Raw genomic sequence first — 25,521 nt, 5'->3', positions numbered from 1 at the left:
ACAGTGCTATTCTGGAATAAAATTTGTAGCACGTCTGTTCAAGTCTTTCTTTTAGCCATGTTGAGCTCTGGACAAACAAAGGAAAAAGATTACTGTCTTTTTTTTTCTTTATTCATTCTTAAAGAAAATTCTGCATTTCAGAACACCTTGAGAATCAGTTACTGAAGAAACAGGATTATCCATGAAGCTGTTGAGAATTAATCTTGGCCTTTTTTTTTAACCAAGTGCATGAAGACAGTAGATGTTTTGATGATTTAATGATTTAATTGTAAATGAATATGCAGTCTAGAATGAATTTGAAGTTTGAGTTGGGTAAAAATGACTGATTTATATAAATGAAGGAAAGCTGTGATAATTTATTGCTACATTGTGTATATTTGTTTTGAGTATTCGAATCATAGGGAACTGGTGTATTTTATTGGAGGAGGAGTTGTCAACTTTCAATTCAACATAAAAAAAACCCAACTCCCTTGTTGTTTACCTTTTCTGGTAAAAATACCTTTAAAAAATTCTTGCTTTTGTCTGGAGAGTGATTAAATCTATTTTCTCCCTGTATAATATTTTAAAATTTGTTGCTCACTTCTTGTTAGCCAGCTGACATGTGGCTTGTCACCTGAATTTTCAATTAGTTGAAAGCCGAAAAAGCCCATTTCTTGAAGAGTTAATGGGAAAGGCCAAGCAGGACTAGTGTGCTCCTGGAAGGTGCTAGTGGCTTCCCAGTGACCAAAAAGCAAGCAGAGTGGCATTGTGCCTGTGTCCCAGGGTTGCTGAGCTTCTGAAGATTCATTATTCCTTCCTGTCAGTTTTGTTACATAGCTCCAGCCATGGAGCTGCCCTTGAGTTACTTGGGAGACGTGTAAGCTAATGAAGCCACAGGTTGGCTATTACTAACTGTTTGTACAGAAAATGGGTAGTGAAGGAAGTTACAAGCAAAAGCTGAGAATGTTTGTGGTCCATGAGGTGGCCGAAATCATGGTCATATGAAGGAGTGGGTAGGTGGTTTTCCTTGTTTTTTGTTTGCTTATTTTTTAATCTATTTTTTTAAAATCTCAGCCAAAATTTTATTTCACTAATCATATCTTCTCTGTGATTCTGATTTACACTGATGTAGAGAAAAGGACTGAGTTGGCATAGCGGAGGATGCTTTAAACCTGAGGATTGGAAAGGGAAAGCTGAAAAGTAGTCTACTACAGAAGCTATCAAGTTCATAGAAAGGGCACTTTCATTAGATTTTGCAGGTGAAACTGGCTGATGTCATGCCACTCAGTGGTTTAAAAAGTAGTAATGAAGGAAAATTTTATAAAAATATGAGGAAGTAGGAAATGCAGTAAAAGAATAATAATAATATAGGAGACTACACTGCCTCATGCCTTTACATTACTTAGAACTTGTATTTTCATTAAAAAAGCTAGGAAGCTATACTGATCAAGGTTTTAATACTGCTTCTGCCAAAGACACAATGTGATATTAAATTCTAATAAGCAGCTGCAGATTCTTGTTTATTATAATGTCCACAGATGGATCCAGATATTGATCTAAAGACAAAGTCCTTGTTGGTGTTTTTCTCTCAGCAGCATATTTCTAGTCAGTAAACCAAATCCCAAATGAGTACTGATGCATATATTCATTGCACTAATCATACAAATTAGAGATGAGCCCAAACAGAAACTGTATTTGAGAAATGTCTCTGCACAGTGGAATTTAGGGACCGGAACTTGTGATTTGCTGTATCTTTCTAATGGCTTAAATTGAAATCAAGGATTTTGGAGAGTTCAGTGTCCTTATGCTCACTTTGAATGGTTAGCTCTAATTCTAGCTTCTAATTGTAAGGAAATACATTTCTTTTTTTGAAAATATTTATTCTCAAAGGGAGCTGAAATTTGCAGCCTGTCAGGAAGGAGGATTGTTGTTTGCATGCAAGCCAAAGTGAGAGTGGTGTTTTCCTTTAGAAGAGCATTACTACAGAGTTTATGTAGATTTTAAAGCAATAATAGCTGTTGCTTGTTTCTACAATAATTCAAAATGTTTTCTGTTGAGTTGGAATTTTTGCCCTTTTCCTTCGTCTCGCTCTTCTTTTCCTTCGTCTCGCTCTTCTTTTCCTTCGTCTCGCTCTTCTTTTCCTTCGTCTCGCTCTTCTTTTCCTTCGTCTCGCTCTTCTTTTCCTTCGTCTCGCTCTTCTTTTCCTTCGTCTCGCTCTTCTTTTCCTTCGTCTCGCTCTTCTTTTCCTTCGTCTCGCTCTTCTTTTCCTTCGTCTCGCTCTTCTTTTCCTTCGTCTCGCTCTTCTTTTCCTTCGTCTCGCTCTTCTTTTCCTTCGTCTCGCTCTTCTTTTCCTTCGTCTCGCTCTTCTTTTCCTTCGTCTCGCTCTTCTTTTCCTTCGTCTCTTTTCATCAAACTAGAAGAAATAGAAGCTGGTTGCATAATGTGTATGACTTCATCCTATTTGGTATTTTGCCATTGAGATTTCATGCCCTGTAGGGATTAACCTATCTGTCATTATGTGACATCTTACATTCCTCACTGTGAATTAGTATAACTTGCTATGTCTTTGCTTTTTTAGTTAATGACAGAATCAGAAGTTGGAGATAGAGAAGACCTCTTGGATCACCCTAGCAAATGCAAAGTTTTTCTCCTCAGCTAAGGTAGCTGGGATATTTTCTAAACCAAATTTTTTCTTCATTGGGAGTTGCCAATTAGTTAAAACAGATGCTGCTTCCACCAAGTGACATTCATTTCTGTGAGCTTCTAATGAAGCAAACTTGATTTTCAGTTAGCTTATGAGTCTACCACTCGTGAGTTGAGCAATTGTGTTTTGCAGCCTACTCTGGGTAAAGGACTTTTGGATTCATTACTCAGATTTAGTTTGTCAGTCCTTGTCATCATATTGGGTGCTATGGCTAAAACTGATGCCCCAGGTGCTCTCCCAAGTTTGATTTAGTTTTGAGGCTTTCTATAGCAAGTGATTTCGTTTGACAGTAGATCTTCTTTTCCTCAGTCTTATGGGATTTTATACAAAATGTAGTCATACATTGCCACAGAATTTTTACTATTCTGCTCAAATGTAATTTCTAGATTCCTGAACAGTGTTAGGTCCATCAGTAACGCACCTTGTATTGGTTTTGGGGGTGGCATAACTGATAGAGAGAAAAAAAAAATTACTAATTCTTCAGGTAAAGTCAGTTAACTTGGTCATCTGATACGTAATGCACTGTGTTTTCCTGCTTGGTGTGATCTGCCCTTCAGATATCTTTTTATAGAACCTTCCACTTTGCCTTAGTTGAACAATTAATCTCTCTTAATCTTGACAGAGATTAACTTCACTCCGCAGTAATATTCACACACTCTGTGAACCACCTCCAGTGTTTTGTTAGTATTTTAGCAGTTCAAAACCAAATGGTTATATCCAGACTCAATGGCACAACAGATATATACACAGGGCTATTGGAGGCTCTTTAAACTGAATGCCAATTTACATAAAGCATGATTTAAATGTAAATAATATGATGGAAAAAGATTACACAGATGATGTCACAAGTTTGTATTATGTAGTACTTACGAATAAACAGTATAAATATCTCGAAAGAATTCTTGTGGGGTTTTTTTTGAGGGGTGGGGTTTTTGGAATGCTTATAAAGGTTTATGTTCTCACACTGTGAGATCATGACGCTTGGTATTTCTGTGAAGAGAAAAGCAATGGTTTGAGGTCACTATTTTTCTGGAGAACAAACTGACAGGAATAATAACTGTGATTGCCTTGGAACAACAGTAGTTTGTGTAAGAATAAGGTACAAAAAGACGATTAGCAATGCAGATAAGTTGTTTGCTACCCAGAATATGTAGTGTCTCTGTGTAGTTTTTACAGTGATTACAACTTTTGCAAGATGAGGGGAGGAAAGCAGCCTGCTTATCATCACAAGGTGGAGTTGGAAGATTAAAGTCGGCATCACTCTCAACATGCTCACTTACAACTTTTGATCTCCAGATGTTGAGATGACCAACATTTACTATAAGTTATGCTTGAAATATGTAATTCCAGCTGCTCTGACTTACTGAATCAGCCTGATTGCTCCTCACATGAGACATCCAGGCATATTGTCAGACTACTTAAAATATATTGATGCAAGGGTATGTCTGGTTTAGTCTGGGGTGTGTGCAAGCACATGTACATTTTATCCATTTTATCTTTGGGGTTTGTTTCTTTGGTGGTGCTGCTGGTTGTGTTTCAAGAACAAACGGGGGGGGGGTGGGGGGTGTGTGTTCCAGGAATAGCTTAAGTAAGTGCAGCATTCAGAATTGATTTCTGCTTATTATAACCTTGATGCTCTGCATCTGAGCATCACTCTCCCCCCTCCAGAAAAAAACCACCCTCGATTTTTGTTTTCATTTCTTCATAAAGTAGTCATATGCTTCTCCAAAGTCCCCTGAGATATAGCAGTAGTACAAACTCTGGGCTCCTTGGATCTTCCTTCAGTTATGTGGATGCATACGGGAAAGCTACCCACTCTTGCTGGTACATGAGTTTGCGTGATGGTGTTTGTGGTGAGGCATTTTGTGCCCCCATGCCTGAGGACAGAGTCTGCCTTGGGCATGGAGGAAGGAAGCATGCGCTTCTCATTTGTATCCAAAAGAGTGAAAATAGAACCAGAGAAGTGTTTGCTGTCTGGTGAACAGCATCTTAACATGGGTGACTTTGAGTGTTTATAAAGAAATGGATCAAATTAAAACATGTCCAGAATAGTGCCTAAAACATCTTTTAAAATATCTTGTCTCTGTTGGTATTCTGGAGAATAATTTTTGTCATTTTATGGTTGTTCGTAAGTAGATTAATAATATGGATGAACAGGCTAGTTCATGAACACTGAAATTATGGCAGGGTTGTACTCCTAATTGAATGCCTTGTTTTTCTTGTTTTGATTCTATATTCTTAGCAGGCCCAATGCTTTATATTGGAGTAATCCTGGGCTAGAGTTTTATTCTTTCTCCATTTGCACTAGCAGATGGTCTTAACTTTCAGATGGGCAGATCTGAATTCAAGAAATGTGGTTAAATCTCCTTTTGTTAGGTTTATACAGATTTAAACAGAAGAATCTGACTTCTTGTTGTACTTTGGTAAATGGATGTTTGTCCAGGTTAAGGGCTTTAGGATTTGGCTCAATGTTTATTTTAAACATAAACTGTTCTAATGGAAGTATCCAGATATTTGAGAATATGCTGGAGTTGTATTTTTGTGTGCTTTGGATGTGCTTTGACTAAAAAGAAATAGGAGATGTTTGAACCAAGAAGTGTGTTTTTCCTGAGGCAAACCTTTCTTATGTTGCAGTAGCACGGTGGACTGGTGGACAGGTTTTCTACTATTTTTTGGGGTGGTTTTTTGTCTTCCCCTCCCACCTCATCTAAGTCTGAGTATAGTGATAAAACATTAGAGATACAGGCTGTATCTTCTTGCCCTATTCTGAAGATAAATTTAGAACTCAAATATAGGATTGGATGGGGTCAAGAATAACTTTTTTGATGCTGAACTAAGGGAAAACTGACTTAAAACTACAGATATATTTTTCAGTATCATACCTGAGATGATCTGCTATTTTTGGTACGATGTCGCTTCTTCAGTCTTGGTTATGGGTTTTTTTTCGGTGAAACAGGAAGTGCAGGTAGCTGAGGTAGAATATTTAGGTACCATTAGCACCCAGATTTTAGCAAGATTAAGGATTTATTTGAGTCCAGAAGTTTTAATCTTGAAAGAAGCATTGATTTAGAGCTCAACTGTTAATTCTTGGCGTATATTATTTATTTTTTTTTTTAATAAGCATAAAAATGCAAAAAAATTTTTAGATGTTGAATTTGGAGGGAAGTGATGTTTCCTCACTCACAGCATCTGAAGCTAATTTGAAATCTACTGATGCTGCTGCCTGCAAATAAACTGCAAGTCTGATTCAACATCTGGGCAGGGTGTTATTTTTGGAAATCCTGTGGACCACTGAAAAAAAAAGGAGTGGAGGACCCACTTTTCTTTACTCCTCTGGACAAGGCTGTTGGAGGAGAATGGAAGCTTTCTTCTAAAATGTCAGATTTATTATACGGAGATCGCACAAAAAAGGGTGGGGGTCAGATTCAGATTGCCAACTTTTCCTAACCACAAAACAGAATATGCTCCCCTTTCCCTACTCCAGGACTCCATGTAATAATCAAACCATTCATACTCATTTCAATCAGCATTTTAATACTTGCTTACTTAAAAAAAAAAAATAAAATGCTCTTCAAATATTTCTTAGCTAAAAGCTGATAAATGGCTTTTGGCTTACCGGGTTGACATTCATCTTCAGGAAAATGATTGCATCCTTGGCAGGAGAGATGAGCTAAATTAACAAAAATGCATAAATTGAATTAGGACTCTCTCTTGCATAATCAAAAATATGTTGTGTGCTTTTCTAAATCTGGAGTTAAAACTGTAGCTTTGCACAGGCTAGCATATCAGCCACTTTGCTATCCGTGTTCTGTATCAACATCAACAAAGGAAACCTTGTTCAGCTGTACAGTGCAGGATGCAGTTCACACTGTACTGCATGACTTCAGAGATTAGAAGTACTCTTCATCAAGCTTGATTCAAAGTGTCTTCTAGACACAAAAATAGCATTTTTTCTTCTTTAGGATATGTTGTGCTACAGTTCCCATTTTTGGATGAAACCATTCAGTATTTGGCTCTTTCTAGAACTGCCTTTTTATTCCATATGCTTTTAGGTGAAAGAAACAAATATATCAGTTGATTGTTTGCTGACTGAGAGTGTGAGAGCATGGCATGCACACTGTTCTCTTGCTATGCCAATAAATCGAGCTAACTAAAAATCTGATTGCTTTATAAAAGTTATACTCACAAACAAAACAGTATTCCCAGACACTTTGAGATGGTTGTATTTTAGGTCTGATAGTGTTGGTTCAGGGTCACTTAGCGTAGTGCAAAAGTGACAAAAAAGGACAGGTTTCTAGTCAGTTGTTCCTGTTTTCAGAAGTAATTTGATATGAAGGATTTTGGGTCACTGTTGTTGATCAGGTTGCAGTGGCTTATGAACAAGCAATGTATTTCGTCTAATGCACAAGCAAATTTAGCTACTACATTGTGGATTCTGTTAAAGTTTATGAATTCTTCTGCCCTTACTGGAAAAATCTTGAGAAAGAGGACAAACGCTTGAATAAGGAATGCAGGATCAGGGTGTTATCATTTGGATGAGCTTCTTGGGGCTCCTGTTGTTTCCTTGTAGTTCAGCTAAGCCACACACCAGATTTTGTATGATTAACCAGGGAGGGCAATGATTAGCTTGTTTCAGATGACTGTATAATTGTTGGAATTTTATCATTTACATTTGAACTGTGATTTTTCTGGGATTGCTGTGGATTTGAGGGAGGAGAGTAAGATGAAGTGAAGGGAAAGAAAGATGTCAATGACTCTCCTAATTTAGAGGAAGAAGAAAAGCACCTAATGGTTTGGGATAAAGTATGAATTTACTTCTATCTTGGTAAAACCTAATCTTCCCTTAAAGGTTGATATATTAGTTTAGTGATACCAACACTGCAAATTTAAACCGACTTGCTGGCTTAAAACATGAGACCACCAGGAAAACACAAAATTTGGCAAGTTTAATCGTAAATGCTGAAATAAACATAGGTTTTAGCAAAGATATGGTTGAGTATTTTGAGGCATTAATACTACTAGATTTATGATTTCCTGTAATACAGTTTACTCTTAACAAACATGCTCTCACAAACATTTTTCTATTTGAATGTATCTGCGGCTACAGGACCATCCCCTGTTAAGATCCTGTGTAAGGCTGCTAATGAATGCATTTGGAAGCAGATGAGGAGTGTTAAGTCTGTCATCTTGGAGGGTGGGAATACTTTTGTCCTCCTGCTGGAGCTGCATCCCTGGACTGCTGCTTGTCCCTTTTCCACTTCTGTTATCTCAAAAGGCATGGCTGTATTTTCCTAACATGGCACATGTGCATCTTTTTCTGAAAGGTGTTCAGATGCTGCAGTGGTTGGCACAGTATAAGAACACAAATGTATTTAGAACTAGTGACTCCACAACCTTTTCAAGCAGAAAATGAAGCAAATAGAAAATGAAGCAAATAACTGGGAAAGTGGTGCAGATATGACTAGGAGAATCATTTTACCAGTTCACGATTCCCTTTTGCTTTGTGTCACTAAAAAAAAAAAAAAAAATTATTTATTTTGGGATAAACTCTTGCTTGTATGTACGTCTGCCACCATTTTGGAAGAGAGGCAAGAATATCTTTTTGTGGACAGGTTGTGTTCTTGGAACTGCAGGATTAGGTTTGGGAACTTGTCACTTTGCTACAGGGCTGTCATATAAATGTGGTAAAATCAGGTAATTTTCTGTTGTTTGGATACTTATTTGTATAAACCAGGTAAGGATATTTCCATTTTTCCCGCTCTAAACAGTCTTGTCTACTGAAGTTGTCTGTTTTTTAATGTGCTTGGGTAGTCCCTACCATAACAAGGTATTAATCTTGGTCAGATTTATTTTTTTTTTACTGGGAAGATTTCCATGTACTTTTTCTGTTCCATGGGCTTTTAGAAAGATAACTCTGCGAGTGCACGACAATTATAATAAAATAATTTTCTTTGGAATACTTCAGAGCAGTGTTTGATTTTTTCCATATTTTATCCTTTCCCTTTTCATCTTTGAAGTTTCTCCTGAGAAATCTGTGTCAGAGTGGGGAAGAAGCAACAAATAAACAGATATGAAACTAAATGTAAATGTCTTTTTGATTTTAATGTGAGTAGAGTTGACATTGGCACTTTTCCTGAAAACCTAAAAAGTTATACTACATGATCAGTGAGCTCACAACTCATGTGCCACTGGAAGTTTCGCTCCTCCTCACCTTCTCAGCAGTGATGTGCCATGGTATGCTCATGATGGCGATAAGACAAGGTGCCTTTTAAGAGCTACAGATAGTTTATTTCTAGTTTTAGGCACATAGTTGCGCTGTTCTCACCAGTAGTCAGTTTCTTAAGTTCCTGGTCATCCCTTCTTCCCCCTTTTCCCAGGGTGTCCCCTGCCTTGGTTGTGCCAGCGCTGAGTGCTGCAAGCAGCTATGCTGATGACCGTGGTGATGGCTTGGAAGCCATAGGGGACACTTGGCAAAAGGATTCCTTTAGCTTTGCTGCCAAAGAAAACAGATGTTCCTAAATACGAAGGCAGAGGCAAACATGCTCCATTGCTTTGTTTGCACATCAAGTATTTTGCTGCTGGAAAACAGTGCTGCCGTTTCCATGCCAGCAGAACCATCTTAGATGTTAAATAATCTTATGGTGGCTGCTGAGGAGGAGAAATGTTGACGCCAAGAGCCCCATGTACTGTGCTATCTGGGATTTTTTCAGTATGGAGGCAGCAGGGTCTGGGTGCTGAGGCCTTTGCAGACAGCTCTTGGCTGGGGGGCAGCAAAGGGCTGTTTCAAAGGCTGGTAAAGTTCAGCAGGCCCCAAGGTGGGGTGATGACTCCACACCTGTCAGGCCCAGATGGGGTACAAACTTGTCTGGTGACAAACCATGCTTGTGTAGCCGGAGGCTGGCAGTTCATCCTACACCCTTTGATTGTATGACATCAAGATAGTGGCTGTCAGTTACAACTGCTCTGCTTGTCCTCTTTGATTCAAGTTGGAGGCTAAATGGAAATGTAAGCAGTTTCCAGTGGACTGTGGCTAGGCACTGTACCTATCCTAATAAAATCACAGGCACTGATAAACAGGATTGTAAAGGGAAGAAGTCTTTGAGACTGAATGCCAAACTTGGTATTGCACTCTCCCATCAGTGTCTCCCCTATTTTTCTTATCTTGAAAGGTTCCTCTACATGTGTTATCTCTGAAATTCACTTTCAGATTCATCGTTAGTATCTAGCAGTTTGGCTTTTTCAGCTATTGGTAAGATTTCTTTCCACAGGTATGTAAGATATTAATACTAATTTCATTTCAGCCTAACTGTTGAAGTGAAAACATCCTCATGCCTCCTTTTCTTCTAGCCCAAAACAAGACCTTTTTCCTCGTATGGTAATTAACCTACAGATGGTGTGGAAACTGATGCACATGCATCCAAACATTCTACAGAATATTTTCCCATATTTTTACAGGTACAAAAATACAAGCTGAAATTGGATGAGCAGGAGGTTTTAGCAGTCATCTTAAAATTCTTACCTTAGACCATTTATTTGGGGAACAAAGTCAGGCAGGATTTTCCTAGAATTGTTTCAAAATTGGAATCCTGAGCATCTTATGAATTGGTAGAAGTTCAGGGGCAGTCACGGTATACTCTATAGAAGAGCGACATTTTTACAAGTAGACCATGATGCCCTAAACAAGGATAAATGCTTGTAGTCATGCTGATCATCTGTTCCTGGTTATGAAATGACACTAACTCCAACCTGCTTTAATATATGTTGTAGCAGGATCCTAATGCATCTTGCCTCTGTGGTAAGTAAACTTTCCTCTTTTGACCTGATAACACATTAGCAGAACATTACTGAGTTAGGTATTTCTGAAGCTTGTAAGTGGCTGGTGGTTTTCTTTCTGCAGCTTCATCTTTTCGCTTCCATTGTTTAGCACCATGTGGTAAAGCATGAAGTTAATTATTTTTCTAGCATAAGAAATAAGAATACTCCTCTAAAACTGACTGGCTGTTGTACGTTGATCTAGCTGTTAATGAAGAGAAGCCTCTGTGTTCAAATAAAAATCCAACATTTAACTTATTCTGGCACATTTTCTTTTCCAGAGCTACAAACTTCATCCAAGATTAATTCTGGTCAGTTTACTCATAAAGACTACTTTGAAATCCTTGGTTTGTATTCTCAACTGGAAAAAACTTTTGTCAGTTACTGACAAAAATACTTTCTTGAGCAGATAAAAATTTATACTAACGGAAGTGCTGATAAATAAAGTTATATGGATTATGTAAGTCTTTGCTGCTGTTATCTTCACTGTATATAGAACCCTTGTCAGTAAGGGATCATTGGCTTCCCTGCAGAGATTGGGAAGAAAAACACGTTTTTTTTACTTGAAACACAGCTTGGTGTTTGTATCTTTCATAAATTTTCAGGATATGTTTAAATCAAATTTAATGTGCCCTTCACTTAGTTTTAATCCTCCAGGATGTATACTTTGGCTCATTCTCAAGAAACGGATCTTCTGAGATTCTCAGTGGACTCATTTCTCCAAATTCGAGATCTTGCCCAATTAAAGAGATGCTGTTCTTGTTTTGGGTTTTTCTGTATGAGTTTGGGGTTTGGTTTTTTTTTTTCGGTTGGTTAGTTGTTTTACTTATTTGGTTGGTTGATTGAAAGATAAATACACAATTGCATTTTGAGAATGAAGATTCATGTTGTGACCTTTAACTTTACCTGTACCCATCTTCATGTGTTCAGAACATGCATAATGATTACAAGTTTTTGTTGTCTCTGTCTTCCCCCACAACAGTCCTTTGCTTTGTGATTGGCTATGTTGAGAGCTCTAGCAGTTATGTAGTGGTGAACCCAGAACCCTAATATCCTTGGTGGGATGTGGCTGCTTTACTTTTTATGCTGATGGGATACTACATAATATCACTTGGTATCTTCAGGACAGTGGCTTGACTCCAAAGAAATGCGTAGTCAGACTTTATATTGAGCATAGATATAAACAGAATTACAAACTGCGTGGGAAGTTTTCTTCAAGTTAAACTTCTTCTTAACTTCCCACATTCAAATATTCTTGGACAAGGATACAATGGTTTGTTATATAAACATGAAAGAGGTATTAAATCATTTTGAATTTCCAGTCTTGCTCTTAAAATTTGGCTGGGAGCTTATCAAAGGACTGGGGGAGTTTCTGCAAATCATATTTTGGGGGAAAAATTCATCGCTACAGATGCCATGTAATAGAAAATGGGTATGTGGAAGAAGGCCTCCCACAAGTATCATAGATTTGGTAACCTTAACTCAGTGCTGTAGAAAGTCACGTTTTGGGGGCAGAGAAAGTGTCTTGAATGATGTGCGTAGAAACAGATGCAGTATTAACACATGTGCCTTGTGCTTTCTGGGGAATGATTTTACTCAGAATAAATGCACAATGAAGATGTTTTCTTTTTTTCTTAAATGACTATATGCACTCTGTCTTTCTGTTTGAAAACTGGACAAGACCATGGTCCAGTTTCAATGCTCAGACTTCTGATGGAGGTTTTTCATTCAATGTCAGGCAAGCGTTGCATTTGAAACCCATATTAAAAGGCATCTGGCTCAGAAGGACTCTATTGCAGAGACTGTGGTCACGTGTATGTGAAATTTCATTGGAAGTCAGATGGGATTAATATTACTTCTCCAGAATAAGCAGTTTTGGTTATCAAACCAGATTTGTGGTTACAAAGTCTTCCAACATCTCTTTGGGTTCTGAGATTCTTTGGGTTCCTCAGGATCCTTTCTTGGTTCCTAGTTATGAGAAACGGTTTGCAAGGTAATTCATGGCTTTCCTGAATACATTTCCTGTAACAGATTGAAACTTTTTCATAATAAGAGAAAGTTGCTTAGCATATTTTAAGGAGAGGAAGAAATGCACTATTCTTCTTTAAACAAGTGGTTTATTATTGGACAAGAAATACCAGTTTGGAATAGTGACATCATGAGAATGAGGGGCTTGCATCTGCTTTATGCAATTGACAGATATCCTGGAGATAACTATTTTTAAAATTCTGTTTCCTTTGGTAAACATTGTGGCTTTGTAGCACTGGCTGAAGTGCTCCTTCATCACCCAGATTTATAGCTTGCAGTTCCAACCCTCTGAGCCCTTTTTTCAGTGATGGATCAAGAAAGGAAGTTTATCTATCCTTTCCTCTACTGGAATAAATAATGGCAGAGTTTCAAACACTGCGTTCATATTTGTAACTTCACTAATGATGCTCATATTTCTTAGCATTAACACCTCTCTGATGTTTAGTCATGCTTTTATTCCTCAGAGGCGTTTGGGTAGTTTTTTTGCTGTGTCCTTCATCTGACTCAGGGTTTTTTAGGACTGGTGTCAGGGTAAGCAACAGCTGGCAAATTAAAAAAAAAAAAAAAAAGAGAAAGTCTTGGTTCTTTCTGCATCTTATGTCAGTTGATTTATGGTGATTTATATGTTTTAAGAGACGATGATTGTGGAAGGCTGTAGGGGATTGGTAATGTGCTGCAATTTCATTTCTACTTACTGGAAGCGTTTAACTGAGTAGCTGTTCCTGGTGTCTGATAGCTTCTTAGCAGCTGTAAATGAAGGTCTTGATCCCTTTCTGTTCATGGAGATCTCTGTCATATAGCTGTCTCCACATCGTGTCCCTGGTTGATGTTGTGTTTAGCAGAAGCACTGTGTGACATTTGGTCATAATCTGTGTTCTGCGTTTGCTGTTATTTTTAGTTTGAGTCTTGCCAGGGTTATGCAACTGTAACAGCACAACTGGACTGCTGTCTCCGGATGTCCAGGGGGCAAGGAACATGCTTTTCTCATCCCGTGAAAATGAGGAGCAGAATGATTTCTTCAGCTCCTAGTTACTTTCCTAGAGAGAGAAGCTTGGAGATGGAAGAGCTGTTGCTGGAGCAGGGATGTGACTGTGGACAGGCAGCCACCTTGGTGGAGGAAATGTCTTCCTTCTCTTCTCAGACCAATGAATTAATAGATGTGTACACATAATGCAAAATGTTGTGACTTCAGTGAAATGAGCTCATGAAATTGAGTGCTTACTATTTCAATGTCTGGCGTGCTGTCCTGATCACAAAGCCCGAGGACAACATAGATCCCAGATTTGCTGTCTATTTTTGTTACGTAGAGAGAGACTCTTTGCCAGCTGCATAACAGAGGTTATGATCACTGTTTTCTGAGTGGAGCTTTCTTTGGCATGTTCTAATTGTATGACGTGGGTGAGGGAAGGGGAAGGAGTGTGCCTAAAATGATCTTTAATTACTGTGATGTAGGAGACTATAACTGAAAGATGTATACATATATAAAGAGGTGTCAAAAAAATCATAAATCAAACCACTCAATCAAAAAACCCCAACCTTGTCTCAACTTGATTGGTTGAGTAAGAGATTATCAACACAATGTAGGAAGTCAAAACCTTAGGGCAATCTAAGAGACAATAGAATTTAGTTCCAGTCTACCACTGAGCTTGAAATGAGTTTCGATGTTAAGAAGATCTTTCTAATGGGAAAAAACACTGATGATGGTGTCCATCATGCTTTTTACTTTCGAAATACTTGTGTACTTCGTCATGAGACACTGGATTTGCTTGGGAAAGTAGATACACCTTTAAAATACAGTATTCTGAGTAAGTGATGGTTGTGGTATACTTGCTCCTGAGGTCTTCTGTTCATTTTCCTCATGTCAAATATAGCTGGGGAGCATGACTCCTGTCTCTAAGAGCTGAGAGAGGTGAACAAGGTGTTTTATTGTCTTCTCTCTCTCTGCGCTTGATTCCCAGGCAATATTTGTCACAAAGTTAAATCGGTTCCAGGTGGTTTCTGATGGAGAGAAGCTTACTGAAACTGCTGCTCTGAGAAAGAGAAGAAAGGGAGAAAAAGTCAAAGCAAAAAAACCCACCCCAAAACCCTTTAAAAAGTATTCACTGCCCATCAGTCATCTCTCCTGATGAACTGTGATTGTAGGAGTGAAAAATGTGATTGTAGGAGTGCTGACATGAACCAAGTGCACAGTGTTTATCTCTCTATCAAAGTATGCATGTCTTTTTTCTAAAAGAAAAAAGTTTTCTGTCTGGTGTAGCACACACTAGATAAGTGGTGCTGCTTTGTGCAGCATCACTTGCTGAAAAGTTGGCTCCGGAGTGGGGTGGTGTATGTTAGCACAGTGTTATCAGCAGAGCTGTTTAGTGTTAAAGGAGTATTGGTTGATGCAGGAGGTAACTTGTCCTGAGCTGACACAGTTCTGTGTGGTTCTGTGCTGTACACCAAAGGCTATAACCATTAATTTGCTCTAAAAGGATGATAAGATTACATGCATTTCACTTAACTGTCTTGCACAGCAGTGTAGAATTACAATCTCATCTGTCATGAGCATTATTTTAAAGGGAATTCCTCAGAAGTGAGAGCAAAACTATGCAAGGAGTTAACCCCTTCTCCTGAATTTCAGTGAGAAAAAATGAAGTTCATAGGTAGGCATAGTGCTCACTGAACTTCAGTTGTCAGATACTTGACATTGTTAGAAGGTATAGTTCTTGAAGAGCGACATTTTTGGTCACTTTTAGAGTTTTATTCTTAAAAATAGGTTGTTTACAGCATATCTAATTTCACAGTGAGTGGCAATTCTTTCCTTGTTTTAAAGAATCTTGGAGGAAAAGTTTCTGAAACAAAGTTTGTAATTCTGAAACAGAAATTTGAAATACGAAGAAGTGTTAGAAGATATAAAAAAATAACAATTTATAGAAGTATAAAACTTTCTTCTTCAGGAGCTAGTTACATGTATTTCTTATTGCAACAAACTTATTTTCTATTCTACTTGCTTTATAATTTTTACTGCATTTGGTGGGTCATAGCTATGTCAAGTAGAAGTGGGAAATCCACAGAGGCTTAGTAAGATTTGCAGTTGTCTCTCTAAGCTGAAGAGGAGATATGAGGTTTGCTCCCCCTTGTACCCGAACAGTTGTTGGCTTGTAACATTATGGAGGAGAGTAACTGCTCCATCATCTTTCTAAGAGATCCTGTTCTGTGATGATTTAATACTGGATCGTTTTATCCAGCCAACAGTGAATGAGCTTAACTTTTTACTATGTTAATTTGTAAACAGTGCTCATCAGACAACAGGGCAAGCAGTGTACATACAGTCTTTTGAGTGTTTGTTTTGATGTGAGGTTAGGTGGTCTTTCTTCTCAAGCACACCCCTGCCCGAGGGGCAAAGGCACCAGTAACTATAAGGAAATACTGGAGAGCAGTTTGCTAATGTTTTGTCTGAACGCATATGTGTGTGTTTTGGTTAAAGAAGGCTGCATTTAATTTCTTTTTACATTTGCTGGTTGATATTGAGAGAGTATTACTAGAAATTAAAAAGCTTTAAACATAAAGGCTTTACGCCGATACAGATAGCAGTTAAACAGACTTCTCAGCAGTCTCTACTCTCCATATCACATTGTTGGAAATATGGATTTTCATTTGACTTTTAACTCATTTTCCTTGAAAAATCTTTTATTCACAGTAGTTCTTATTCTGTAAATTTTAAATCACTTTACCTCTTTTAACATTTACATTTATTCGTTACTGAGCTCTTCTGTAGACCATGTAGTCCATTTTACTGTGGTTTAAATATTTAGAAACACCACTGATAATTTCTTGTGTACTTTTATTCTTATCCGCTGAATTTATAGAGCAAATCTAGTTTCCTGGATATGGTCTCATGCAAACCTACTTGCCTTGGTTAGACAGCTTTTGGTGTCCAGTAACATGATTAGGGATAAAAAAGAAATGAATAAAAAAAAATGAACCAAGGCCCAATTTTGAATATTCTAAAAAGTGAGAACTGGCCGATAAATGTCTTACTGGAGGGCAGCACAAGTGGAAAGGCCTAATAATCGTACCATTATGACAGTGCTTTATTCCTAAGAGGAATCTCAACTGTACATCTTCCTGGAAGGGTTGATCATTCATCATGGCACACATTCATGGATAGTCTTGTAGAGCACCTGGGTTTAAAGGAGGAGATGCATTTGCTTTAGCAGTTGTTTTACTCCGTAGACTGGAGTCCATAAGCTTTTAATCTTGGGCGTATATACCAGTGTCTTGTTCACATGTTACATATCTAGTAGAAAAGGCTGTTGTCTTTAGCTTGTTTTAGTCATTCGAATTAGGTGTTAATTGGGTGTTTTCAGAATTCTGAGGACTGAACTGGTAAAAAAGTCAATATTAACCATGGGATAACCGTGCAAAATTATAGCATTAGAGACAGGAATCTGGTGCTGAGTTCTCCTAGCTTTAAGAGCTGCACACTTGGATTCCTGGAGACCAAGGAGTTTCACAGATCAGTCAGCTACCAGTTCCCTTTCCCTTTTGTTTTTTGGTTGCTTGCTTTCAGAGACTTATTTCAGATCAGCTGGGTATAAGAATATGTGAACAGCATCAGCTGTGTCTTTCAGCCAACAACCCTTGCCTGCTCAAGGTTAGACATTTCTTCAGCAGCAGTTTTTCCAATGAATATTTTCACTGGATGTATTTTCTGTCACTGGAAAAATAAGCATGAATGTTAAAACAAATTTTAGTCTAAAGCTAGCAATCTTGAAGAATATCCTTGCATAGCTTTCTTAATCTTGCAGCTGTAAAGTTGTTAACACAGGATGCAAACACTATGCAATATCCTGCTGAAGGCAAAAGACACATGGCTTCATTGTAGTTGGCTGAGTCAATTACTTCTGACACTAATGCACACATTAGCATGAACACATTAGTCTGGAGAGGATAATGCTAAGAAGGATCTATAATATTTTCAAACCTACAGTAAAAATATGTGGAAAAAACCTGATTCTATATAGTTGTTGAACAGGAAAATGTATGGAAAGCAATACATTATTCTGTTAGCATTAATGACAGTGCCTTTGTAGTAAATTCAGAAGTAGTGAGTGGATGGCTAATTCTGTCTTCGCCTGTCCTTCATATTTTCTGTTGTCATGGCTTTTGACACAATTCTAGCTTACAAATGGAAGTCAGTAGTCTGTTGGTACTATGCCTGCACTTTTAAAGGCTAATTTTTTTTAACAGGTAGTTTCCACTTCTGAATTAAATGTATTTTAATTTTTTTGTAGAATAAAACTGAGCGCATCTTTTACGAGGCTATTTTTCCCTCTCCAAGAACAAACTTGGTGCAAATTTCTCTATTGCCACCCAGTTCGCCCTCCAGTGTTTCTTATTTAACAGGTAAAATACAAATTCTGTACAAATTATCCTCTTTAAGTAGGAGAAAGGAAAGTACTGTTGGTATGAGTATGAAATAATGACATGTAGCAGCTGTTAGAATTTTGATGTTGGAACAAAACAGTATCTACATGTAGTAACTTGGTGGTGAGTCTAAGAAGCATAGTAGATTTCTTCAAGTTCAAACACATTCTTCGACTATCATATAATAATGAATAATAAAATCTAGAAGGACAAGGTTACATGATGTCATGTGGTTTATGATTTTCTGTTTTTTTTAAAGATTCCTTTTTAATTTTGGTGCGTTCTGTACATAGAAGAATAAATTATTTTTTTCAAATTCATTGTAATAAAAACTTGAAAAAATTTTTTCCAATTCTGCATTAAAGATACACTTCAGACTAAAATAGTTTGAGCAGACATCTGTGTTCCTTAATAAACTCTATATTGTGGACTGTCAGGGAGTGCCTTTCTTTTTGAACGCGTAAGTACAGATCATATATATACTTCAGTCTGGAGCATTTAAAACTGTATTGTCTAATAAAGAAAAAGGGTGCATAATTTTGAAAGGTATCTCACTTAAGAGTATGTCCTTTTCACAGAATTTTAGACAATGACTTTGTGAAATTTCAGTGAAATGCATGTTTTTTGTTTTGTTTTGGTTTGGGTTTTTTTGATTTAGAAAAAACCAACATACAATAATTAATGTCCTCTTTTGGTGCTGAAATATTGACTGTTTTCAGTGACTATGGCAAGAAATATACAAACAGCCCTTACAATATTACCAGTCTGTAATTTTCCATGCGTAATGTCAGTTCTTGATTTCTAGAAGAGAACAACTCGATTCTTGTGTGAGAACATCTAAGGAGTTCTTAAACCTAACATGTTTTGATACTCTTATCTAATAGAAATTATGGATCATTATGTTAATAACACTACTCAGCATTGGGGACATTTTTAAGACTTTGTACACAACAATCTGCTGTAGTGATTGTAGCATAATAGGAAAGATTTTGTATTACAATAAAATTAATCTTCTTACCTGAGAAGTTTTACCGGTATGAGGTAATCATTATACTCACTTCCTGCCAAATCTTGTAAAAATATTTTAAAATATGTTCTTCGCTGTAGGATTTAAGTATTCTGAGCCTGTTTCTGTTCTCTTTTAATCCCAGAATATGTCAGCAGAGTGGCATTAGTTTTTTTCATTTGTAGTACATGTAGCAGGATTAGTGAATTATGAACACATTTACAGACATGGTGAAAGAGAAAAATATCAGTTATCCATGACTGTAATTTTTCACTTGTTTGCACAAATGACTGGATTCCAGAAAGATGAAATATTCTACATCTTTTTTTTTCCTACAAATAACTTTCATGTTAGTCTTTTGTGAAAATTTTACAGATCTGCATGTTACTTTTTCCACTATATATTTTTTTCTGACTGCTATGGCATAAACACGTATGAAATTATTGTAACTTTGTCTTAGATGAGATTCTGATCCTGTCTTTAAAAATAGTATTTCTTTTAACACAATATTCATTAAAACAGAAATATTTGAAATAATCATTTATTAATGGAGAAATCAGTCTTGTAAGTTACAAAGAGCTCTTTTCTTGCCACGGAAGGAAAGGTGCCCTAATGTACTTCAGGTGAATATAAATAAACTAGGTTTGCTTCTAGCATACTAATATGCTGTATATCAATAGCTCTGTTTTTTATGTCTTTTCACAAGTGTTACTTCTGTCATTGGACTCTGAACAGTAGCAGAACTTCAGAATGTAAGTCGCATTTCTGGAGTTTTGTTAGCAGAGGCTGTTAGCAGAAAGCATGGTGAGGAATGTGGTTTAAAAAAAAAAAAGACTGAAGAGAAGAAGGTGTGTATGGATGTTCAGAGCACTGGAACAGGCCTTCTAGGAGGGTTGTGGAGTCTCCTTCTGGAGACATTCAAAATCGCTGGACACATTCCTGTGTAACCTGCTGTAGGTGGCCCTGCCTTGGCAGGGGGTTGGACTAGATGGTCTCCAGAGGGTCCTTTCCAACTCTGACGATTCTGTGATTCTGTGACTTTACATGTGTGGTATATTTACGTATTTAACCTTTTTTTTCAGTGTTCAGTTTAGGCAAACCTGTACTTCTGAAACCACGAAACTGAAGGGTTTCCTTGATACTAATAAAATTAACACTTTCAGCTTAGGAAATATTTCTTTTTACCAAATGTCTTCAGAATATTTTTATATAAAATGTCTGCAGGACACTTTATATGAAAAAATATATAAAGGAAGGTTTGCATTGAGAAGTAATGTCTGTTAATAGTACAGTTTATGTATTTGCAGAGAAAAAAAGCTTTTGAGAACACAAGCCTAGAAATAGTAAGCAGTAAATTTTGAGGTAAATATAGTTCAAAAATAATTCCTCCAAAATTAATTTCACTAATTAATTAGACAATTTTGGGAAGAACTAAAATGCTAAAATTACATTAATTTTAATAGTGCAAACTGACCAATGTAACCCACATATCCAGAAATTTCTGTGTCACCTGGCTTGCCAAGAAATTCATTTGTGTAGGTGCTTTTTCTATTGATGGAATTCCATTGACCTCAGATGGGACTTTTCACTGCAATGGACATCTGCGTACATCTGCCTTTGCAAAAGTAGACCATTGTGAGTGGCAGAGGGAGTGCAGAGGATGGTTTCATTTTCTTTTTTGGATCATCCTTTCTTGTTGTATCAGTGACAGATGTAAGCTGATTTTATGCCCAGCAACTTGTTCTAGATAGTTTTGAGAGTCAAATCTTAGGAATACATATATTTGACAAATGTTCAGTCATGGCTCTTTGCTCTAGCAGGTTAGCTTGGTAAGGCACTAATCTCTTAAGTGAAATGTGCTAGATGAAAGGAGATAAACACAAGATAGAAATAGTGAAATAGTTGCAGTCAGGAACAGTAAAAATGTTGCAGATAACGTTTGGGGGGTTTAGTTTACTAATTCTGAAAAACGTATTGCTGGTGCTCTTGCAACTGCTTAAATGAATGTAGGTTTTCCACGCAATGTCTAGCCAAGGTTACTAGTTTGCTGGAGTATGCTTTGATATAAGTAGAGATTTTGAATATTTGACATGGATTTCTTGGCAAGGCATTTTTTGACATATGGCTAATAATGGAGGGTATCTAAAGCACACAGTTGCTATTTGCTACCTTTGTACTGAGAAAACAGTGCTAGGTGCAAGCTCAATTCTGAAATCAATATATTTAACATGATTAGAAGCTGATTGACACAATCCTTGTAATTATCAGATAATAGTATTATCTGCTAATACTGTTATTCTTCTACCAGAATGACTGAGAACAGTGATCCTTCCCCTTCAAGTGGAAAAGCTACAGGCTTTAGATTTGCCTTGAACCACTATGGTACATTTTTCTGTGAATGGCAAAGAACTTCTTTCCACCCCAAATTAAACTTGCAAAAAGGTTGATTTATGGATTTGTCCTAATCTCAGGAGTGTCCTCTTTGCCATTCATTCCAAGAAGACCACATCCTGTGCTCCTCTGCAGAGCACCCTGAGAGTAAGCACATAACAGGGCTGACTCCCAATTCTCAAGTACATGCACTTTAATGAATGTACTTTAATGCTCTGATAATTGCTTACAGAATTCCAAGTGGAATAGGTCCTATTTACTTTATATTGCAGTTTTGCTTAGTTACAAATATAGATGTAAATCTTCAGGTAGCCTTTAAAGGCTACGGCTATAAAGGCAGCTTAAGTTGTGACAGGAGCAACCTGAGTGTAGATTCCTAAAGGTGAATGAGAAGCTGCTCTTAAGCATTTTGGACTTCACTCTGAAAAACTCTGTCAAGCTTCGATAGATTTCATAGTTCTTGACAGATTTTTTTGTGGGCAAGCGTAAGGATCGTACGAGTTTAGGAGTGGAGCATAGATGCTTCTTGTCTTTCCTTGTTGCGAGACTTACCCATAAAGTACACACATTTGTTGGCTATGCTGCAGACATGGAGCATAAATCCAGAGTCTGTCTATCAGGGCTATTAAGGAAATTGAGTTGGTTGTTCAAAACATCAGTTTGGAAAACAAAAATTACAGCTATTGTACTGATTTCTTTGTTAATAGAGACTTCTCAGTTTTGCTTTTACAACTAAAATGGACAGATATGGTAAGGATGAGGACCAGTTAGTGCTTGTTACTTCATTTCCAGTATAGTCTCCATGAAATTTCATGAAATGGTGACTGGAGAAACTTGTTTTCTTTTGGAATACACATTTCTGGCAGGACTAAGGCTGTATCTGTCCTGCAAAACCAAGCTGTTTTGAATATAGTTGAGAAGACTTAATTGTTACTAGTTATGTTCCATGAATTAGTAAATGTAGAAGTTAGTTCATCTCCTGATTCCTCTGCAGTTTGCTTATCTCATGGGAACAGTCCCTTTCAATTTGTAGTTCACAGTCTTTGTACTAGAACTTTGTAAAGGCAAACAAATGGGTGATAGTAAAATTCAAAGACCTCTGTTATGATTCAAAGACATTGCTATTTTAAGGATAACTGGTAATTTTAGGCATGCTGTAACTTGGAATCTGAATATGCTTCATAATTTTCTTTAAGAAAAATATCTTTCTGAAATATAAGATAACCCTTAATTTTAATGTAATGAACTTGTATGTAGCTTAAAGAAATCCCATAAGTATTGATTTATGTATGCCTTTAAATGTGTGGGAGGAATGATTTAATGAGTTTATATATGAGGAAAGTAAAAAGTCTAGGTAACACCAGTCCATCTTTCTGGACAAGGTCTTTGTATCTTGGATGCATCTTTTGCTAAACTTAAAATATATATTGCTGTGAAAATACTTCAGAAGTGTATTTAATTTTATTATTTAAGTATAAACTTGAATATTTGTGTAGAAATGGTTTAAATCAGTGGTGAAAAGTTGATAAGATAAATATTGAACTCAAATAGGAAATGGTTTATGCTATTCAATTTAATTATCCCAAGATGATTGAGCAATATGTTCTTTTTCTTTTTTTCATCATAGCCTGTGCTTTCCGTTACAATGGGCTCTCCTTTGTCTACCTCATCTACCTCCTGCTCATTCCTCTGTTTCCAGAACCCACAAAAATAACGATGCAAGGTAAGATGTTCATTGCTTCATTCTTCAGAATGTGTGGTGGACACAGTACATGCAAAAAGCCTTTGTATAGTAGAAGGTGAAGTCCTGAGCATTTTCCTCTCACTGAATGAGCTAACTTGTAATACATACTGTAAATTCCCTGACACTGTAGTTCCACTGTATGCTGGCTTTGGTGCTGAAGGACTTCCAGCCATGATGCCATTCTTGCCACAGGGTGCAGCAGGGCTGTCTGATAGTGGTACTGGGGGATCCTTTTCATGGTATTATTTCACCTGGAATACTGAAGTGGTCTGGGTGGAAATTGAGCTTTCAGAATTTCTCCAGAGCCATCCTATGTAGACTGTGCCCCAGGTCGGGATTTGTAGCTACTTTTTAGAGTTAAATTTGATCTCAGATTTTTCATCCAACTATATTTTAGGCACTTACTTAAACATCACTGACATCCTGACTTTATACAACTGCCTTAGTAAAAATAACTAAAAAAGCTTACTGGTAGAGACAACATATAACTATCTACGTCAAGCATTCAAGCATCTATGTATCACATACTAAGCAGACTTTTACAATTTAAAATATATAAACAATTATGCAGACCTTTAAAGACAGAAACCATTCAGAAGCATTACATTCTTTCTGTGTAAGGGGCCTGTTGTCTGTGTAAAGGAGTGGCTTCTCGAAAGTCAGCAGAAATGGCTGTATAACAATATCAGAACTTAAGGGTTTGTGATTTGTTGGTGGAATTTGCAATGAGGATGCAATCACAGATTATTATCTACTGGTGTGCTTTATCGCCTAGGAACCTGTTGGATTGGATTGATGATGACTGCCTTTCAGAGTACTAATGCTGCTTGAATTGTTCTTGTTCCTGCTTACCTGATTCTTTTTCAGAGCAGTGTAAAAAATAGTATCACACAATGCTAACATCAGATAGACTCATGTCTCATTTTTTTTCTGATAGCAATAATGTGAAGAGTATTATGTAGAAAGTAAGCTGGTTCCATGACACCACTAAAAAATGGAGGCATATAAGAGGTCTTGAAGTTATACTGCCTTATCTGATACAAATTCTTCTACTCACAAATCCATTATCATGGCTGATGGAAATTCAGACCATTTTAATCAATTATTTTTAATGGTTCCCTAAAGAAAAGAATTGGAAAATCTAGACTCTAAGTATAGTGACATCTCAGTTTACAGGGCCTCTATAAAGTTCTTACCCAAAGATTTTGGCACTTTTTGTGGTATCCTGGACACCCTTGATACTGAATTTGTTCTGCCAGAGTAGTTTCTTAGCAGTTTGGGTTTATCCCTCAATTTACATATTTTCCTGTTTCCTTAGAAGAGCTTGTAGATATTCCAGGTTCTTCTTCAACCCCATGTCCATCTTCTAAACACTGGTTAACAGAAACCAATACTCTTTCTTCCCTGAAGAACTCTTGATTTATTTGATTGAGCAACAGGTTGACATCAAACATGTAGTTTTCAGTGCATTAGCTGAATAATTACATATTTTCAAATGGTTTACAGGCAGGTCACCTAAACATCCATTTCTGTGTCCTGCCTGTAGTTACAGCCATTGGTCCACTTGCCCTGAGAAAAGAAATGTATGAAATTTTTTTTTGAATTCTCAGAAAAGAGTTCTTGGAGAGTCTCAGGTTCTGGTTGAGAGTGACCCCTCAGCTGTCATTCTTTTCTCTTTTTACTGAGAAGAGGAAGAGAGGAAGCAGGAGTTTCAGAATTGTCTGGTGAAGTGTTCATTACTGCATGGCATATGGTGACTGTGCCAATCAGTTTTTACAAGTGGAAGTACAACTTTTTTTGTACCAGTTTTTACTGATGTTTTCCCTTAACCCATTAGTTTGGGAAGCAAAGGACACACAACTAAAGAAAACCTTCTTATTTCATCTGTTTGTACATATGGTTTCTGTGGATGTAGATCTTTACCCAGTCTTTGTACAGGGGAAGCTGTATAAGGAAGAGAACTTATCCTCCAGCTTCTAGCAGCGGGAAGCAAGGCAGAGTTACATCTGTGTTGTGGAAAGTGTACCCCGACCTATCCTAATTATAACAACCCACAGTTTTGCTTCTATTGTAGCTAGGATAGATGCCAATCCTTTTTAAAAGTCTTTGAAGGGCTTACCAAAATGATACCCTGCCACAGTGCATTTCACAGGCTAGGTTCATTTAAAAGAGAATCTGCATTGAATTAATCTGGTTTATATTCTTTTTTTTTTTTTTGTTTTGCTTCCTAATTATTTGGTGTGATTATAGTAGTAGTATCACCAATTGACAGAGATCCCCATGGTCCTACACAGTCCTGATACCTAAGCAAAAGGGAAAGAAGTGCAAAGGATTGCACAAGGGTAGTATTATTGCAAAATGTTTTTCATTAATAGGATATGAGTTATAAATAGATCCAAGTCAGATTTCCAAAAATTGCTTAGAGTGAGATAGATTTGGATTATA

The 25,521-nt window shown here is 37.1% G+C and overlaps 1 protein-coding gene across 14 annotated transcripts in view; it reads left to right on the top strand.

Moving 5' to 3' along the window:
* Window positions 1-25,521, top strand: part of PIEZO2 (piezo type mechanosensitive ion channel component 2) — a 321,453-nt gene that overhangs the window by 33,453 nt on the left and 262,479 nt on the right. For all 14 annotated transcript variants that reach the window (XR_003993421.1, XM_030498994.1, XM_030499011.1 and 11 more), the window contains exon 2: window positions 22,960-23,055. Coding sequence is in view for 13 of the 14 variants with exons in the window: in XM_030498994.1 (XP_030354854.1) it covers window positions 22,960-23,055 (96 nt within the window). In the remaining variant the exon portion in view is untranslated. The remainder of the gene's footprint in view (window positions 1-22,959; window positions 23,056-25,521) is intronic.

Source organism: Strigops habroptila, chromosome 1 (assembly GCF_004027225.2).
Source record: "Strigops habroptila isolate Jane chromosome 1, bStrHab1.2.pri, whole genome shotgun sequence".
NCBI lineage: Eukaryota > Metazoa > Chordata > Aves > Psittaciformes > Psittacidae > Strigops > Strigops habroptila.
Note: the sequence above shows the minus strand (reverse complement) of the source record. Positions and strands in the feature narration are given on the sequence as shown.